At 38.4% G+C, this 21223-nt stretch overlaps 1 protein-coding gene across 1 annotated transcript in view; it reads left to right on the forward strand.

Moving 5' to 3' along the window:
* The window catches only part of PLEKHH2 (pleckstrin homology, MyTH4 and FERM domain containing H2), a 117623-nt gene extending 100202 nt beyond the window's left edge, over positions 1 to 17421 (forward strand). Inside the window, 6 exon segments of the mRNA XM_055328923.1 lie at positions 131 to 272; positions 5464 to 5609; positions 7710 to 7839; positions 10975 to 11061; positions 13910 to 14047; positions 15348 to 17421. Coding sequence (XP_055184898.1) covers positions 131 to 272; positions 5464 to 5609; positions 7710 to 7839; positions 10975 to 11061; positions 13910 to 14047; positions 15348 to 15533 — 829 coding nt within the window. The 3' untranslated portion in view covers positions 15534 to 17421.
* The last annotated feature ends 3802 nt before the right edge of the window (positions 17422 to 21223 follow it).

The following is a 21223-nucleotide window of genomic DNA, read 5'->3' on the forward strand; positions in this document are numbered from 1 at the left end:
ATAGTTATGGTCTCAGTTTGTATCACTTGGGGAACTACATTAGAATAACCCCATACTAGTCCCCTGGAGTTGTCTTTCCTTTCTTCCTTTGTAAGGATACCATTTAATGAAAAATTTTCTCTTTTTTTAGACTGTATTTCTCAATGCAAGCACGTGGAGAGACTGATAGAGAAAAGTTGCTGTTAATGTATCAGACAAATGATCAAATAATAAATGGACTTTTTCCTCTGAACAAGGATTTGGCATTAGAAATGGCGGCTCTTTTAGCTCAGGTAACTTCTGTGTTCTATAGACTCATATTTAGTGAAGGTAAGATACTAATTTCTACATTGATTTATATCTTGTAATTCTTTAAATTCACATTACTGTGATTAACACCTTAAAACTTACAGGCATTATAATTACAGTTTGACTCAGAATTGCTGACAACTGTAATGATGTCGATTGAGACAGTATTCCTCATGGAACCTGGTTTCTTAATTATCTTGAAAATATCCCACTAGGCTCTGCATTTAATAAAGGAGTTTGAGTGTAGAGCTGCAGGGCTGAGGGCACCATGCTGAAATCATTCAGTAATCTAATAGGAATAGGTCTTTAAAATGGTTAGAGCACTTTCTTTCATTTACCTGTTGTATCAGTAGGATTAAGTTCAGACTTTTATAAACACACACACAGAAATTAATAGTGCCTTAATCCAAATAGAAGTATATTTGTGTCTCACATAGAGAGATAGGCATGCTGGCCCCTCTGCAGAGTCATCAGAAGCATGGGCTTTATCTTGTTCTCCATTGTTCTTTCCCTAGCATGTCCTCTTCGTGGTCCTGGAGAGCTGCCAGAGCTCCAGCTATTACATCAGAGTTCCAGGCATCATGATGGAGGAAGGGTTGAAACCGGGCATGTCTTCCCTCTCACCTTTGAGAAACTTTCTGGAGGTTATAGAACACATGCATTTATGTCTCCCTGGTCAAAACTTGGCTGTATGGCCTTGCCAACCTACAAGGGAGACTAGCAAATGTTGTCTTTGCTAGGTGGCAAGGAGCACAGCTAAATTCAAGCTTGTTGTTTTTTTAATATTTTCTCCCATTCTTTTTTTTTTTTTTTTTTTTTTAATTCATGAAAGAGAGAGAGAGAGAGAGAGTTAGGCAGAGACACAGGCAGAGGGAGAAGCAGGCTCCATGCAGGGAGCCTGATGCGGGACTGGATCCCAGGACTCCAGGATCACGCCCTGGGCCAAAGGCAGGTGCTAAACCGCTGAGCCACCCAGGGATCCCTCGAGGTTTTTTTGTTGTTGTTGTTTTGTTTTTTTAAGATTTATGTATTTATTCATTCAGAGAGAGCGAAGAGAGAGGCAGAGACACAGGCAGAGGGAGAAGCAGGCTCCATGCAGGAAGCCCGATGTGGGACTCAATCCTGGGTCTCCAGGATCACACCCCGGGCTGCAGGCGGCGCTAAACCGCTGCGCCACTGGGGCTGCCTGATCCCTCAAGGTTTTTATTACTCAGAAAGAAAGAGAGAATAGTCATCAGAGGTGACTCACAGTGTCCACCACATCTGAGTCTGTGCACAGGTTTATTAAGAAAAAATGTTAAGGCAACTCTATGATATGTCATTGGGACAAAGGCTTAGATACCAGATACCTAAGGTTTTTGGTCCTTGTACTCTGCACATTGTCGCAGTTTATTTTATCTACCACCTGTCATTGATTCCCAAATCTTTTCTCTCCAGTTCACTTCTTTCATGGGCTCCTTAAATTCAACATATCAAGAACTGAAGTAATCATCTTCTCTCTTTTTCCTTCACATTCTGTCTCCTTACTGTGCTACTATCTCTGTGCAGTTCCCCATGCAAGCTTCAAGTCCAGGAATCATCACTGACAACCCTCCTTTTCACCCGGTCCCACCAGTCACCATGTCCCATCCATTTAACTCTTAGATACATGCTCCTCATGATTCCTCTGCACGTTGGCCACCACTGCTGTGGTTTGGACCACCATCCCTCCTGCAGCAGACTTCTAACTCATGAGCCTTTCTCTGGTCTGATCCCCCGCAAATTTGTCCTCCACCCAGATGCTAGAGAGATTGTTCCAGTTATCTATTGCTACATTAAAAAAAAATGGTTCCAAGATTCTATCACTTAAAATAATAATTTGGGCAGGGATGAGTGAGGACAGCTTGTCTCTCTCTGCAGCATGTGGCATCAGCTGGCCTCACCCAGAGGCTGGCTGCGACTCTGTGGCTGCAGGATGGAATCATTTGAAGACTCCACATCCATGTTTGGTGCTCGACTCCTGCTGGTAGTTGGGACTTGTGCTGGCGCTGTCAGCAGGAACCCCTCCCCATGGCTTTGTCAGATGGCTGCATGTGCTTCCTCACAGAATGGCGGTTGGATGGCAAGAGAGACAAGAAGTGGAGACTGCCATTTTCTTAAGACCTGTGCCTGGAAGCTGTGCCATGGTGGTTTGTTTGGCAGCCTGAGGAACTGGGGTGGAGATTTAGCAAGCATGTGAATCTAGCTAGCCGTGTCATTCCCTTTGTTTACACAGGAGAACATCATGATCTAAGCTCTGTGTCCCTCTCCAGCATCATCTGTTAATATTCCCTGCCTTGAACTTTATGCTCCACCAAAGTGTAAACTGTGGTTCCTTGCACAGTTCCCTGACGTGCATGTGGCTCACTTTTTCTTACCTCTTATGTTTACGTGTTTGTCTGCTCTGCCCGGGAACGTCTCGATCCCCATTCCTTCACCCGTTAATTTCAGTATATCCCTTAATTCTCATCATTGGTGTCACTTATTCTGGGAAACCTTCCTGAATTCTTGGGGTGTTTGTCCTGTCCTGCACAGTAATCAGTGGTTTATTTTTACTGATTTGTTTCCACTTTGCATCACTGACTGTAGCCTCCATGAGGGCAAGGGCTGTCCCTAGTCATCTTTGTACCTAGCACAGTGCCTTACATATCGCCCATTCTTCATTGGAGGAATGAATAGTTGATAATTTAGTTCACTTTTTTAATGGTTTTATGATCATCCAAAATTTAAAGCATTCATGCTACACTGAGGGTTCTCTTTTTGCAAGTGATGAAAAGCTGTGGAAAAGACAAATAGGTCACATATTTTCTTGATGATAGGATTAGGTATAATTTCCTATCTCCTGCCCTTCTAGGCTCTAGTTCTCTAAAGGCACAGAGTCTATAATCACTCTCATTTTTACTAAAATTTAAGTTAGTCTGCCTCTTTCAACTTTTAATTTTGTCAGGCAGTTTCTCCAAGAAAAACTGTAACGTAATTTGGAGACATATACTTCTAACATGTTTTAGATGAATTTGAGGAAGGAGTAGAGAGGTAAGAGTATATGTACAGCTAGAAAATTCTGAACATGTTGCTAACTAAAAAGTATCATTTCTCCATCTCTGAAAGGAAAGTTAAATAATACCTCTGTTCTCTTTTCCTAGAGTAGTCTTTGTGAAGACAAATGAAATAGACTACTCGAAGATCTGTAGATGAAAGATTATTTCAGTTGTAATTTAAATATCTCTAGGTCCCTGTTGATATTCTGCATCTCAGGAAATTCTTGGAGCTAAACCATTAATCACTGTAGATAGTGTCTGGTAGTGCATCATGTTGCTGTGAGTCATATTGGGAATCCTGTGAATTGATTTTCAATTATTCTGCAAGCATTTCTGTGCTCATTCTGTCCCTCACAGTATAGTATGCCAGGTGCTGGAGAGGGGATGCTGAGTGTGGAGATCCACTGTAGGGTTCCCCAAAAGGAAAGGTTGCCTTGAATGGCCAATCTTTGTAACTATTGTTTATCCAAATGCCATCTCCTTGGGGGTGAAATCTTGCTCTTAGGTTTCTCAGGTAGCTGTGCCGAGTACAACCTTGTGGAAGGTGGGGACAGTAAAAAGCTTGCTCTGGGGGAAGGATTTTAGTATGTTTGAAGAGCCGATGGACAACTTGTATTTGGTGTGAAGAAATTAGGGAAGGATATAGAAGATGGGGATGAGAGCTAAACAGCCGGGCCAAGCCAGGAAACCAACAAGAAACTGGGTCGAAGACCTAGAGACATAGAATACACTGGAAGGGCAAAGCTCAGATGAGGATTTTAGACAGCAGTGAGTCAGATGAAGAGCCAGGAAAGAGAAGACACAAGGGTCAGAATCTCAGAGGTTGGTTGTGCTAACAGCTTGCCTGGAGGCAGAAGGCCCTCTTGAGATGGAGACCCCACCCAGTCTGGATGGATCCCTCCATCTGCTTGTTGGGGAGCGCTGAATGGAAGGATGTGAACGTTCTTGTTCTTTTTTTTTTTTTGGATATAAACATTCAGTAGGACATTCATCTGAATGTTCCCCCTCCATTTCTCCCCTTGACCCCTCTTTGGTACCCTACCTATACAAGGCACTTGACACAAGTCGTTACAAGTATAAATACTTTGTTTATACTTCAGTCTCCTCTATTAGACAGTAAAATCTGAGGGTGGGAACTGTGCTTAACTATTTTTTTTAATTTAATTCCATGTAGTATAGTGCCTGACATATAATGGAGACTCAACATAGGTTTGGATAAATGAGTGGGTGAGTGAGTGGATGGAGAAATGGATGGGTAGGTAGAGAATAGCATCTGTGTAGCCTCATTAATAAAGATTGAACATATTTTCATTCAGGGAGAAAGAGGAATAAAGGAGTCTATTCCCAGAATAAAGAATAAGGGGATGGATACAGAACCATTTATGGAGAAAATCTAGGAAGAAAGTAATGAGAATGTAGTTCTGTTCCATTATATTCAATAGAGACTCTTAAGAGGTACAAACAACACTTTTTTGAGACTCCTCATAGCTTTATAACTTTGTATTTTATTTTTAGCCTCTATTTTGCCTTATTACTGGTAATTAAAATAGTACCTTAAAAATGAAAAAGTGTTTTGTGCTGTTATGGGTAATATTAGCGGCCGTTGGGAAATACTACTAGATGACAACATTTACAAAGGATAGTTTGCGTAGAAATGGAATTGAAATGTTTGAATTACAGATTTTTTTCCAAAATTAGAATTCAAATGGAATTTAGATTTTATTAATAGCGTCTATGCATGATTATAAATTCAATAATCACTCAATCATGATAATTTTATATATTATAGAGAATGTTTAGAAAGAATAAAACTAACTTTTATTTTTTTTATTTTTTTTTAAAGTTTTTTATTTTTATTTTTTTTTTAAATTTTTTTTTTTTATTTATTTATGATAGTCAGAGAGAGAGAGAGAGAGAGAGAGAGAGGCAGAGACACAGGCAGAGGGAGAAGCAGGCTCCATGCACCAGGAGCCTGACGTGGGATTCGATCCCGGGTCTCCAGGATCGCGCCCTGGGCCAAAGGCAGGCGCTAAACCGCTGCGCCACCCAGGGATCCCTAAAACTAACTTTTAAAAATCTTTTCAATATCCCATTATTTTCTCTTTGGATTTCCAATTAGGTGGAGATTGGAGATTTTGAAAGACCCTTTTCAACTCCAGCGGGGCATGTTACTAATCAGTGCAAAACAAATCAAACTCTAAAACAAGTCATAGAAAAATTTTATCCTAAAAGGTATAGAGATGACTCTTCTGAAGAACAGTTAAGGTAAGGAACTACTCGTGACTCTTCATTTTTAAATTTTTATTTATTTTTTAAAAATATTTATTTACTTATTTTAGAGAGTGAGGAGGGGAGAAGGGCAGAGGGAGAGAAAGAATCTCCGGCAGACTCTTGCTGAGTAAGGAGCAGGAAACCAAGCTAACTCACTGAGCCACCCAGGCACTCCTACTTGTGAATCTAAAGGATAGAATCACACTGGACTGTTGGTGATATTCTTCTGTTCAAATTTTAAAGATGAAAATTATTATACATGGCAATTTTCTTAAGATTTTTTAATATTGTTGAATCCCAAGAGGTTATAGATTTTTAAAAATTTAAGATGGACCTAGAAACTGGAGAATCCATACTTAAAGTTGTTAAGGGGGCACCTGGGTGGCTCAGTCAGTTAAACACCTGCCTTCGGCTCAGGTCATGATCCCAGGGTCCTGGGATCCAGCCCCACATCAAGCTCCCTGCTCACCAGGGGAGTCTGCTTCTCCCTCTTCCCCTCCCCTCAGTCATGCTCTCTCTCCCTTTCTCTGTCTCTTTCTCTCTCTCTCTCTCTCCCACTCATGCTGTCACTCTCTCTCTCAAATAAATAAAATCTTTAAAGAAAATTAATAGTCTTGTAAGGAAAAAAAATTTACCTTGATTTAGAAGATATACTTTTCATTTGCTCTTATTCATTCTTGTCCAAATTAATCCTGCTAATAAAAGGGAAAAAATGGCCAGTACTGTGTTTAATTTTATGAAGTGTTTACCAAAAACATTTTACCTCTTAGGGTATTTCATTATAAACAAATTGACATAAAAACAAACTATTTTCTTATACAAGATTTTTTACTATAAATTTTTAATTAAATTCAACTGGTATAATAGTTTGGTTTTACAGAATATACAAAGAAAAGCTGATTCAGTTGAAAAATAGAGGCAAATCCAATTCACCATGAGTTTTCCAAAATAGAAACATTTAAGATCAGTCTGTTATCTATATAGAGTGAGCAGTTGCCATTGTGATTTTATTTAAGGCATCTTCTTCCTGCAGCCAACATCTCTCCAAGCCAGAGGTGGCATCACATAAAATTCCACCATTAAGGATTCATTCTTTGGTCTCAATGTCTTGTACTTTTCTTTTAAAATGTAAGTTATTCCCATGAGAAAGGTTTGATGTTAGTTTATCAGAATTTTTTTTTTCAGAATTTTTTTTAAGATTTAATTACTTATTCTTGAGAGACACACAGAGAGAGAGAGAGAGGCAGAGACATAAGCAGAGGGAGAAGCAGACTCCCTGCAGGAAGCCCAATGCAGGATTCTATCCCAGAACTCCAGGATCATGCCCTGAGCTAAAGGCAGACGCTCAACCACCGAGCCACCCAGGCATCCCAGTGTATCATTTTTTTTTATAAAAGATTTATTTGGGGATCCCTGGGTGGCTCAGCAGTTTAGCGCCTGCCTTTGGCCCAGGGTGTGATCCTGGAGTCCTAGGATTGAGTCCCACGTCAGGCTCCCTGCATGGAGCCTGCTTCTCCCTCAGCCTGTGTCTCTGCCTCTCTCTCTCTCTCTCTTTGTCTCTGAGTGTGTCTCTCATGAATAAATAAATAAAATCTTTAAAAAAAAAAAGAATTATTTACCTGAGACAGCACATGTGTGTGTGTGAGCACGTGAGTGGAGAGAGGGGCAGAAGGAGAAGGAGAGAGAGTATCCTCAAGCAGACTCCTTACCAAGTGCAGAGCCCGACATGGGGCTCGACATCAGTCCCCGAGATCATGACCTGAGCCCAAACCAAGAGTCTGGTGCTCAACCAACTGAGCCATCCTGGTGCCTCTCATCGGATTTTTTTTTTTTTTTTTTTTACTTTGCCTGATGGGGTGGGAGATGGAGAATCTAGGTCATGCTGAGAGCACTAATACTATGAGAATGTGGGGAAAGGAATGTTCTGAAAGGATGAGGGGTGGACAGTGGTGAGATGGGAATCAGAAAATAACAGCTCCTCCTGGGCGACGCCCAGTCATGCCTAGGATTGGCTCAAGGAGAGCTTTGCCTCGGGAGGATGATGCACTGTTTATGTCTTTGCTTTTGCCTTTTCGTTTTTTGTTTTCTTCGTAGGCAGCTCTGCCAGCGACTGTCGACCAGATGGATGGCCCTCCGGGGTCACAGTGCTGCTGACTGTGTACGCATTTATTTGACCGTAGCCAGGAAGTGGCCATTCTTTGGTGCCAAGTTGTTTCTTGCAAAAGTAAGAAAGGATGGGAGGGAGCAGCAGAATTAACACCCTAACCTGTGCGGTTGACCCTGTTCAGCTGAGTGAAGTCCGACAGAGACCACAGGCCCCCCCATGTGTGGTGTAGTGGGCTTTTAAGAAGGAAATGAGGAAAAAAAAATAAAAAAATAAAAAATAAAAAATAAAAAAATAAAAATAAAATAAAAAAAAAAAAAAAAAAAGAAGGAAATGAGGAAATTCCCAACAATGTAAAGAAAACAATGAAGGGGTACTAAGAAAGGGCAGGAGAGCGAGTGGCCTCTCCATCTGTGCCCTGTGCTTCACTCCCCTTCCCCCGACCGTAGGTCACTCACACTCAGCAGGCTCACCATGAGACTGGGGTGACCACTGAACCCCACTTACTTCTCTTCGACCACGCAGCCTCTCACCCATCTGTCACTCACTCTGTCACTTGTTCGCTCACTTGTTTAGTATTTAGCGGCTTCTGTTGGCCAAACATGTACCTAGGGATACATCAGGCCATGGTTTCAGATGAGTTGGGCCCAAACCTCCAGGAACGCCCAGCCCACTTGCAGCAGGCGGGAAACAAGCCTTGTAGGGTGAACACAGAGTGACAGGGACAGAGCACTGCAGCACGCTGAGGACGGAGAGCTGCACCCTGCCACCGGGGATGGCCATCCAGTCCCCAAGGGAAGAACTATACATCTGAATTCTGCTTCTTTCTCTTGAACCGTGTCACCTTAAACTCTCTAGGGTTCCTAAAATACTTCTCGTCTTGTGTTCTCTTTCTGTGTGTTAGGTCTGTTCTCACTGATAGCTTGCACACATCATCAGGGCATAGACTCACTGATCCTGGAATTCTCTAGTGTTCACGTCTTGCTTTGCATAGAAGTATCACTTAATAAATTTTGCTGAATAGCTGCACCACTTTGGGCAACTCAGTTAACCTTAGTTTTGTCATCTATACATGACAACTCAGACTAGAAAAAGTAAAATCTAGGCTTTCTTACTCTGATTCCATGAGCGACTGTATCATGGTGAGGTAAGAAATTATTTTGCTACTGGTACTGGAAGCCATATACTAAGTTCAGTGCTTGAACATCTCTCAAGTTAATACATTTATGAGGAATTGAACATATGTTTTATAAAAATATAAGGGTTAGATTAAAGGTTAAAATAGAAGGGTTAGATCAGCATTTTATAATGAATTTTATTTATTTATTTAAAGATTTTATTTTTTCATGAGAGACACAGAGAGAGAAGCAGAGACACAGAGGGCTCCATGCAGGGAGCCCCATGGGGAACTCGATCCTGGGACCCTGGGATCCCGACCTAAGCCAAAGGCAAACACTCAACCATTGAGCCACCCAGGCGCCTCTTATAATGAATTTTAATTCTAATTTCAGCATTGCAAGAAATATTAAATATCCATCTTTATCATTTGTTCTGTGCCTTTTAGTACAGAAATATTATTAAATAATATGTAGCATTTGCATGTTACCCGACTGGCATCTTTTCTTTTCTCACTTTTCTTCCTTTATACTACAAAAACACCTCCTTTGCTTAACGACATCCATTTTGGGAGGGGGGATAAATATATATATCATCAAATATAGCATTTTAAACATTTTTAAGTATACGTTTCTATGGTATTAAGCACATTCACGTTATTATGCTACCCTTACCACCATCCACCTCCAGTACTTTTTCATCTTTCCAAATAAACCTCCATACTCCTTATTGCCCCTTCTCCCTAGGCCCAGATAACCACCATTCTGCTTCCTGTTCTGTGAATTTGACTGCTCTAGAAACCTCATCTAAGAGGAATTATTTGTCCTTTTGGGACTGTCTCATTTTCCTTTGCAGAATGTCTGCAGGGTTCATCCATGTTGTAGCATGTGTCAGAATTTCCTTTTTTTTTTTTTTTAAGATTTTATTTATTTATTCATGAGAGACACACAGAGAGGGAGGCAGAGACCCAGGCAGAGGGAGAAGCAGGCTCCATGCAGGGAGCCCAACATGGAACTCGATCCCAGGTCTCCAGGATCAGGCCCTGGGCTGAAGGTGGCGCTAAACCCCTGAGCCACCTGGGCTGCCCAGAATTTCCTTTTTTCAAAGCTAAAAAGTATTCCACTGCATGTATATGCCATGTTTTGTTTCACCAAAGAAACAAAAACAATGTTTTGTTTGTCAAAGAGCTAATGAGTTGAATGGCATCCTTTGTAATGGTTGCCTATCCTTTGCAAACCAGTTCTCAGTAGATGGTAACCCAGGGGTTTTTTATACACGAAATTCTGAAAAGTTTTACTGTATAAAATATAGTATATATATAAATACTATAGATTTATATAAATATTATAGATTCATCCCAGTTCCTTATCTATCATCTCTGTTTCTTTTATAAAGTTTAAGAGAAGTAGTTAAGTTTTTATTAGAATTTCAGTTCTTTTTAAGCAATCATTGTTGAATGCTCAAAAACATTCATGGATTTTAATTGGGGGCTAGTGGTGAGATCTTTTTATTAACATAATTTCATTGCTTTTTTACAATAAGGAATTTAGTGGAAATTTTGGTATTTCTCATTACCATTCATCCCACAGTTTAATATTTTCTTTTTATTCTATTGTTTAGTCATTGAATATCAGATTTAATAAACTTTCAGCAAAAGTGTACATTTATAATCCTAATCCTTTATGTTGTTGCAGTATTACACACACCTTAGAAAGCATATCCGCATATTTTGTTTCATTAGGATTTTGGTCATCATAGAAACCCACAAGCTTATTAATGATTAGCTTCTTAAAACAAAAGAAAAGTAAGATTAAACATTTTTGTTCCCATTCTAAAGATGAGAAAATTGAGCCGCGGAGAGATTCAGTAGCTTGTCCAAATGTACAGCTGAATAAGTGGCATATTTGGATTTCAAACCCACGTCTCTTAATATCAGATTCACTGCTCTTTCCATTATGTGATATTGCCTCCACCCCAAGAGAGATTCCCCCCCATAGGTTTTATTTTCTTTTTTTCTCCCTTCTAAAGGGATTTTTTAATACGATGTTGTTGCAAATGTTGCATTGCATTTTGATGGAAAAATGCTTCTGTGATTTTACTTAGCATTTATTTATACAGTATATTTGCACCTCTTCACAGCCCATAACTCCATCAGCACTCGGAAGTACTTTCATGTGGCTGGCTATCCATGAGGATGGTTTAAGCATCTTAGAATACAACTCCATGGTAAGTTTAAGTTTTGTATTAAGTCAACTATTTGCATTGCAATGTACATAGAAAGTAATGATCTCTTCATATGATTTTTCTCATACACAAATAACATTTTCCCGATGCTGTATAACAAATAGTCATTTTACAAATACAACTGTAAGCAGATCAGTTATTCAATAAAACAAATACAACTGTGATTATAATTTAATCTTTTAAAACATGGTTGGACGGGTTTTATATTGTGTATGAGGAAAATATTAAGATACCATGCCTAAATTGTATTGTGGTCATATTCATAAAATGATTACTAATTTATCATGTCAGGGAGATTACTTCCTGTGCAAAATGAAAGTCTTTAAGATAACATTAATGTAGAAACCTTAATTACCAAAGTTTAAGTTCAGCATCACTAAGGCTTCTGTAACTTTCTGTAATATTACTTACCAGTTCACTTGTACATATGTGGTATTTTAGAACTTTTAACATGCTTAAATATAAAGTTAAACTGTGCTTTCTACATGTTTATTTGCCTTATTTTCTATCATATTTCATATTGTTAGATTATTTTTTCATGTTTTTGTTTTGTTTTGTTTTGTTTTAAACCTGGCAGACAGGAATTGTTAAATTCACCTGGTAGGTATACTGGGCTCTCCTATGTCCAGCTGTAGTCAGGGATCACTAAGAATTTCTTGAAACCAAATTATTGTTTAGTGTTATAGTAGTTTCTCCTTATGGTTGCTAAAAAAACTTTTTGAAGAACTTTTTATTTCCTGAATGCTTTTCAGTTCTTGAATGGGTAGCTGGAAGATAGGTTATAAAATTGATGACCTAAAGTCAACAAAGAATTGTAGACTAGTATTGAATTACCATAGGTACGTAAGCCAGTCCCTCAGACCCTGGGAGTTGGACACCGAGGCCAGAAAGTGGACACCGTTTGACTGCAGCTTGTGGGGCGTTCAGTGCTGGAATAGTCTGCTTAGAGACTTGCAAGCTAATCATTAGATACACAGATTCCTTTACCTATACATTTCTTAATTATATTTTTAAAATTTTATGCTACAGATGGGAAAAAATATTTGCTGCATACATGGCAAAGAGTTTATATCCTTATGAAACAATAAGTAAATGATAAACAATAAACACATCAATAGACAAATGAGCCAGCACAATTCAGAGAAGAAATACAAGTGTTCAAAAAATGTATTTTAAAATGTTAGTTTCATTAGTAATCAAATAATTTAAAACAGCGAGATTCTACTTTTCACTAGTCAGGTTGGCAGAGATTTAAAAGAATTATTATATCTAGTGTTAACAAAACTACAGTGCTAGGAATGTCACTGGGTATAACTTTTCCAGAGGAGAGTTTGGAAATATTCTGAAAATTGTCCTTATTTTTTTTGAGGTAGTAATTCCAGTTATTGAGATTTATAACTAAAGAAATAATTAGGTATGTGTATTATGAAATATGCCAAAAAATATGCATTGAAATATTGTTTTAAGGGCAGCCCAGGTGGCTCAGTGGTTTGGCACCTGCCTTCAGCCCAGGGCGTGGTCCTGGAGACCCAGGATTGAGTCCCACATCAGGCTCCCTGTGTGGAGCTTGCTTCTCCCTCTGCCTGTGTCTCTGCCTCTCTCTCTCTCTCTGTCTCTCATGAATAAATAAAATCTTTAAAAAAAAAAGAAATATTGTTTTAAGATAGTAACAAATAAAAAATGATTTAAATCTCCTGCAATAAGAGATTAGTTAAATAAGGATTAGCTATCAAATCACTTAAAAGGATGTTATACAACGGCATTTGTTGTCGTGAAAAGATATTCATGATTTGTTATTACATTTAAAAAGAAGAATCCGGGATCCCTGGGTGGCGCAGTGGTTTAGCGCCTGCCTTTGGCCCAGGGGGCGATCCTGGAGACCTGGGCTCGAATCCCACGTCGGGCTCCCGGTGCATGGAGCCTGCTTCTCCCTCTGCCTATGTCTCTCTCTCTCTCTCTCTCTCTCTCTCTCTCTCTCTGTGTGTGTGTGTGTGACTATCATAAATAAATAAAAATTAAAGAAAAATAAAATAAAAAAATAAAAAGAAGAATCCTAAAAACAATATGCATATCATTTGGGTTTATATCAAAATATGTATACTAAGATGAACCATATGGATTTGCCAATATTTGATCATTTTTTTAAAGGTTTTATTTATTTATTCATGAGAGACACACAGAAAGAGGCAGAGACATAGGCAGAGGAATAAACAGGCTCGCCGTGGGGATTCTGATACGGCACTGGATCCCAGGACCCCAGGATCATGACCTGAGCTGAAGGCAGATGCTCAACAGTTGAGCCACCCAGGCATCCCTGATCTTTTTTTTTTTTTAACCTTAAAAAGCATCAGTTTCAAAAAATTAAAAAAAAATTAAAAAATTTAAAAAAATTTTAAAAAAGCATCAGTTTCATATGGTTCAACCTAATATGGATAGAGATCTTAGAGGACACATACAAGATATTAACAGTAGTCTTCCACTAGATGCTGGGAATATAGGTGCTTTTTATTTTCTTTTTGTTTTCTGTTTTTTTTCCACAGTTAGTGTCAGAATCAAACTGTATTTTAATTATAAAGGTAAATTATGCCTATATAAAATTAGTACATTTCTATCTATTTTGAATCATAGATTCAAAAGTAGATTTTATTTTAGAAAATAATTTTTACTATATATAATTAATACTAGCATATTTTTAGTGAAGTATAGTTAAAATAGAATGTTACATTAGTTTCATTAATATTAGCATTTTAATGGAAATATATTAATCATTTCTCATCTTTCTTTGAAAGTAGAAGGTATATATGATATTAACTTTTTCTTCTCTTTGAAGAGGTTAATAGTCAGCTATGTGTACAAGAGTCTGATGACCTTTGGGGGTCATCAAGATGATTTCATGATAGTCATTAACAACACACATTCAAAGGACAAGCCAACAGAGAAATTACTTTTTGCCATGGCAAAACCCAAGGTGAGTAGAAGCCTTTCTACTAACGTTTTTATACTAGCTTTTTCATGCTAAAACATTTATTGTGCAAAAACTAACTTGTAGATGGAAAAACAGATTTACTTATAATCAAACAGTTCTAGGTCCAAATTCTGGCTTATCTCATCTTGCTAAGCTTTGTCTTGTTCATCGAAAAAATTTTATGATGCCACTTACTATTTTTTGGCTTGAGAATTAAATGATGGAATTGTTAACTGTTTTAGCCCAGTGTCTTGTATACAGAAGGTTCAAAATAAGTGGTCTTGCGTAAGTTGTTGTCAGGTACTTTATACACAATTTTCTTATTTACTTGGGGTAATTCATGTTACAGACTCATTAAAGAGAAAAGTCTTATAATTAAGACATTACTTGTTCTTTGTAGTTTTAATGTCTGTAAGCAGAAACAATAAGTACAAAGGCTATATTTTCGTATTAACTCTAGTTTTAGTAAAAAGAATGAGAAAATGATTTTCCTAAAACTTTAACGGTCTTAAAATTGTCAGAGACTATTTTTTTAGAATCTGAAACTTTTTTTAATGGCAGACATTTAAGTGAAGGCAGTTAGCCAATAAATTCAGAAGATTGAGACATACTCAGAACTTTACTTAGTTTATTTTTATTATTTATTTGTTTTTTTTAGAACTTTACTTAAATAAAAAGTTGATATTATGCACCAGATTTCTTCATTTATGCACAAATGTGGCTTTAAGATAATTGGTAGACTTGTGCTATTGTCACATTTTTTAATATCGCCACTAAATTTGATGGTTCTTTTTTTGTTTGTTTATTTTAAAGATTTTTTATTTATTCATGCAAGACACAGAGAGAGAGAGAGAAAGGCAGAGACACAGGCAGAGGGAGAAGCAGGCTCCATGCAGGGAGCCTGATGCGGGACTCGATCCTGCTGGGCCAAAGGCAGGCGCTAAACTGCCGAGCCACCCAGGGATTCCCAAACTTAATGGTTCTTTAAGATCCATTCTTGGGATCCCTGGGTGGCGCAGCGGTTTGGCGCCTGCCTTTGGCCCAGGGCGCGATCCTGGAGACCCGGGATCGAATCCCACATCGGGCTTCCGGTGCATGGAGCCTGCTTCTCCCTCTGCCTGTGTCTCTGCCTCTCTCTCTCTCTCTGTGACTATCATAAATAAATAAAAATTAAAAAAAAAAAAAAAAAGATCCATTCTTTTTTCTGGTTGAATCAGGGCAAAATATGTCAATGCCTTGATGGTGCTGAACATATGATGAGCACTTCTCCGGAGCATTAACAATTCTATTTTTCTTGTTTTAGATTCTAGAAATCACTCTTTTGATCGCCAGTTATATAAACAACTTCCATCAGCAAAAGGCAGCCTTTCACCACCTCTCTGCTCCAGCACTGCTGTCAGCCCAGACTCGGGGACCTGAAGCCAGGGCAGTGGGAAGCCAGCCCCTTCTGTCAAGTAGCAGACCAACTAAAGGACCCACTTTACTTTGAAAGCTCGGGAGCCTGAATGAACATTCACTCCCATCCTCCAGGCAATGGCTGCATCAGCTGCAAAAATTTCATTTACACCCTGACAGCATGGCACCCACACGTTGGTATTCTAGACTTTAAAAATGTGGGGGTTTATTTATTTCTTAAATACTCAAATGAATACTACTAATAAAACATAAATACAAAATTTGCCCGCATGCTGATTTTCTCTTAGATTAAATGGATTAGAATTCATCTTTCCCCACCTCCTTTGTCCCTTGCCATCAGACACATCATGCAATATAGCATTTTTTGTCTTTAAAAAAAATATATTTTGGCAAAGGGAGATTCCAGATTCTCATTTGGCAAACCAGTTGATTATTTGGAAATTCTCACCGCCAAGAAATTAAGTACTGTAATTAAATGTGCTTTTAATTAATGATATGGTCTTTGGAAAGAAGTAGAGTATATAGTGTCAGAAATAGCTGCAGGATGCTGTTTAGGGGTAAATTATTGGATCAAGTGCAGTAACTCTGGCACTATGAATCTTGTAAGAAAATGAGAGTTAGGTAACCAGAACCTCCTGTGTGGTACTTGGAAGTATACTCTGTCACCTTTTCAGATCACTGGAGTGTAAAGTTTAAAATGAGACAGTGATTCCCCAAATTCCTTGGCTATTACTAGATAGCCCCCGTTCACTGGAATATTGCCCACATTTCATTGCATTTGGTGCTGGGTCATCTTGACCTTATTTTGTTAAATAATGTCTTTGAAAGCAAAGACAGTTCTTATATTTTGCCCTCATATAGTTCTTTTTCATTATAGTTTTAACATAAATTCTCAGAATATTTTTTAAAAGAAAAGAGAATTCTGTCAAAGGAGGTAAAATTTTAGTTGAGAGAATCTAAAATGTATTACTTTGCTAGGTTACATAAGTGGTCAGTTCATTTCAGTATATGTCAAACAAAGTAATTAGTATTCATAATAAAAATGAAACTGTGATAAGACATGAAAATTATATTGTAAGACTTTAATTACAATAGTAATCATGAGTATACTTAATTTTATTTATGTATAGAATATTTGTATTTATTTTTTGAACATATATTTATCACTTTGTGGTATTTTTTTAACCAGTTTGAATAAAAAATGTTAGCTGCTGAATTAATTTGTTGGCAGAGCCTTCATATTTTTCTTCTTTGCTGCTTTCACCCTATGGCAATGTACTGTTGTCACACTAAGCCTTTTAAAAATATTCCATCTCATCAGAGCCAAGAAATACCCTGCTCAACTAAGATTTTACTTTATTGTTAATGTCAAAAAGATAAAAAAAACCTCCATAGAAATATATTTCCATTTACTGTTTCCCCTGAGTCTTTTGAGCCACAACCACTCACTGCATAAGCAAGTTGGTTTTTGAGAATATACCAGTTACCAGTTTGTGATGACTGACAGGAATTTTTTGGCTGGGATACAATAGTGTTTCTTAGTTCCCAGAAAACTGTTCAATAATTATTAGTTGGTGAGCCAGGGGCTTGGCACAGCTTACATATTTGTGAGGATTTTATTCTCAGGCAGTAGTTAGTTCACCATCTGGTAAGCACACCCCCCTCCAGATCTTCTAATTTGAACAAGTAGTGAAGGCTTAGCTTAAATGGTGGTACCTTACACTTGGCATTTATTTTTGATAGAACAGAGATAAAATATTTTGATGGAAAGAAATCAATTTTCTGTAACTGATGATGTGAAAATTTTATTTTCTGGGAAATTACTTATGTAGCCATTTAAAAAAATTCAAAGTATGTTATTATGATTGGTTACAAAAGAATAATGTTACGTGTTTAATTGCAATATTTGTCTCCTATCATTTTCTTCCCTTTCAATCATAATAAATGATTTACAAAACCCATTTTGAGCATTATCTTTTGAACAATCTTCAAGAAATACCTAATGTTTTCATTGTCAAAGCTGAGGTGTGCTACTAGTGAAAATGGTAGTTATTACCTCCTTCTCTTGCATTCATGCTTTGTCTTCAGTGTTGCTTTGTTTTATCCAGATAAAGGGAAGCTGTTTTGGGAAATTATAATTTTACGATGTATGTATGCATATTGACACATATACAATATGTATAAATCATGGGGTTCTCCCATGACTTCAAAGTACGTTCCATAAGTTTCATATAGGTGAAGTGATGGACTGTGTTCTAAAAATTTATTTTAAATGTTCTGGATTTTTTTATATGTGTGTCCTTAAAGTCAACTAGTGTCTAGCTTGGAAATGAATTTAACTCTCAATTTACAAGAAAAGTTAGACACAACTTATAAAGTCTTTGTTCTGAAAATGTGCTTATTAATTGATTGTTTGGAAATTTTTCCCAAAGAAAAAAATACATAGTGGCCAGGTTCCTAGAACAATACACTTACCCAATTGTACTGTAGAATAATCCTGAAGAATTAATTACCACAGATAATCATATTTCACTAGACAAAGATTTTAAGTGTTTCTGGGATGCCAAGAACACATTTCACCTGTCCACCTAACGCCCTAGCTGCAATGGAATTTGGACTTCCCCAGTGCAGTGTCCAGGCTGATTCCTGTGGATCAAAGGCTCTAAGAATGTGAGGACTAAGGGAAGGGAAATGAGGAGCAGGAATAATAGGGTGGAGATGCGTCTCTGCTAACCGGTTCATGGAGAACTGGTATCTCCTTTTACATTTTTCCCTATTTTCTTTTCCTTGAAAGAAGAAAGGGATTTTACTACCACAGGGATAACTTTAAACTCCAAATTAAGGGGCACCTGGCTGGCTCAGTTGGTTAAGTGTCTTTCTTCAGCTTAGGTCATGATCCCAGGGTCCTTGAGGAGTCTGCTTCTCCCCCTGTCTCTGCCCCTTCCCCCAGTAGTGTGCACTTTCTCTTTCTTAAATAATTTTTAAAAAAATGTAAAAACCTCCAAATTAAGGTAAAGTCCACTCATAGATATTTAATGTGAAGTAAGATTCATCCTTATTCGAGTGGGATCAAGACTCAAGCTCATCTTGGACACTTAAGTGGGAAGGTGGGTCCTACAAAGAAGAGATGGGTGGACCTGGACAGAAGCTGGAGTGAAGAAATGAAATGCACACGTGCTCTATGCCATAATTTTACCTGTTGAACTTAATTTTGCCTATATCAAACATAGTCACAATGATTCTGGAGGCATATTTATAATTGGCATCAATCAGAAATCTTCATTGTATGCTTTTTAAGTATTTTTAGGTCCAGTAATAGCCAAGAAACAAAAACTTGCTTACTAGGGCAACGTCTATTAGCAAATAGCTCCAGAGGAAGATACAAATGTTCACCACAGCGCTTGAAAACAGGGTACCCTTCCTTCTAGCCCTTTGCTAACATAATCTAATCAATGGGATGGGGGTGGCATCCCTTTCTGAAAGTAGATTATATTGGTGGTTTTATTAAATCAGACAACACTTCAAAAGCACAGGCAACAAAATTTTAAAAACAGACAAATGGGACAACTCGAAACTTTATAACTTCTACACGTCAAAAGAAACAACAGAGTGAAAAGGCAGGATGGGAGAAAATAATCACAAGTCACATACCTGATAAAGGGGTTAATATCCAGGATAGATAAGGAATTTAGCAACAAAATAGGTTCTTCATTCAGCAGAGAACATGCCAGTCTCCTTAGAAGGGGAATGCCTTGGGTTTCCCAATTCTAGTTTGAAAAATCCCAGAGAAAGGCTCAACTGGGCCCAACTCAGATGTTTACTCTGAACTACTTCAAATGCTCAATATGAGGGTCACCTGGGTGGCACAGGTCGTTAAGCCTCCGACTGTTGATTTTGGCTCAGGTCTTTTTTTTTTTTTTTTTTTTTTTGGCTCAGGTCTTGACCTCAGGGTTGTGAAATTGAGCCTGAGTCCAGCTCCATGCTGAGCAGGAAGCTGGCTTAAGATTCTTTCTGTCCCTCTCCCTCTGTCCCCCCACCAATGTGTGTGCTCTCTATCTAAAACAAAATGAAAACAACTCAATATGAAGAGAATGCTTAAGTAAATTCTGAAAAATGTGTATAGCGGAATATTTTTTTAAAAGATTTTATTTAAAAAAAAGATTTTATTTATTTATTCATGGGAGAGGGGCAGAGACACAGGCAGAGGGAGAAGCAGGCTCCATGCAGGGAGCCCGACATGGGACTCGATACCAGGTCCCCAGGATCGCACCCTGGGCTGAAGGCGGCACTAAACCACTGAGCCACCGGGGCTGCGCTATAGTGGAATATTATGCAGCCATCAAAGTTATGTTTATGAGGGGATCCCTGGGTGGCACAGCGGTTTGGCACCTGCCTTTGGCCCAGGGCGCGATCCTGGAGACCCGGGATCGAGTCCCACGTCGGGCTCCCGGTGCATGGAGCCTGCTTCTCCCTCTGCCTATGTCTCTGCCTCTCTCTCTCTCTCTCTCTCTCTCTCTCTCTCTGTGTGTGTGTGTGTGACTATCATAAAAAAAGAAAAAAAAAAGTTATGTTTATGATGGATTTTTAAAAATTGAGATGGGAGGGATGCCTGGGTGGCTCATTGGTTGAGCGTTTGCCTTTGGCTCAGAGTGTGATCCTAGGGTCTTGGGATCAAGTCCCACATCAGGCTCCCCTCAGGGAGTCTGCTTCTCCCTCTGCCTATGTCTCTGTCTCTCTCTCTCTGTGTCTCTAATGAATAAATAAAATATTTTTTTAAAAAAGACATCAGAATACATTGCTTCTGGAGTATGCTGCTTTCACCCTCTTCATTTTTTCCATATAAAATTTTTTCTACAATAAACTTATATAACTTTGAAAACAAGGGAACAAATGTGAAAACTCTGTCACTGTCTGGGCTATCGTTAATAGCCTCCATATGGACTTCCAGACTCCAAAACATCCTTCACACAGCTGCAAAAAATTATCTCACTGAAACTCAGGTCCAGGCACGGAATACCCCTATTTTAAAATTGTATTTAGTTTCTCACAACCAACACAGTAAAATCCAGGCTGCAAGATCCTTCAGTGAAGCCCAATCTACCTGCCCAGTTTGCTCTCCCACCATAGCCACACCAGACACTTTATATGATCCCCTTCAACTATTCACAACCCCCCAAATATACTCTGCACACGTCTTTATTCTTCTGCACTGTTGCTTACTCTACCTAGCAAGCATCATAAAATTGTCTTCTCCTCTATCACCACCATTGAAATCCTTTAGTCTTTTAGGGATGATCCAGTAGAGGATCTCAAATCTTTACATATTCCTACCTTAAGAACAATATTCATCTACCCAGGAAGGTCACTTACTTTGTTCAAATATGAAGTGTCAGGAGGCATAAGAGCAGAAAAGGAACTCATCTGCTCAATGAGATCAGTGGAATCCATTGATTAACCTCTGAACCAATGCTGGTGACCAGGGCCCAGCCAGACAATTTTTACCTTCCTTGTTACCGGGTTTCTTTCTTCAACCTTCTATCCTAGTCATGCAAACAATAATACTTTTAGGAAGCTAGTAGAGTGCCTGGTATATAGCAAGTAGATGGCAAAATGGTAGTTGCCGCTTTTGTTATTCATATCAGTAGGGCTTCCTAATTAACATAGAAAGTGGTTCCAAAGTTCCAGAACTCAAATTATGGTAATTTTTAAAAATATTTATTTATTTATTCATGAGAGACACACAGAAAGAGAGAGAGGCAGAGA

The sequence above is a fragment of the Nyctereutes procyonoides genome, unplaced genomic scaffold (assembly GCF_905146905.1).
Source record: "Nyctereutes procyonoides isolate TBG_1078 unplaced genomic scaffold, NYPRO_anot_genome, whole genome shotgun sequence".
Taxonomy (NCBI): domain Eukaryota; kingdom Metazoa; phylum Chordata; class Mammalia; order Carnivora; family Canidae; genus Nyctereutes; species Nyctereutes procyonoides.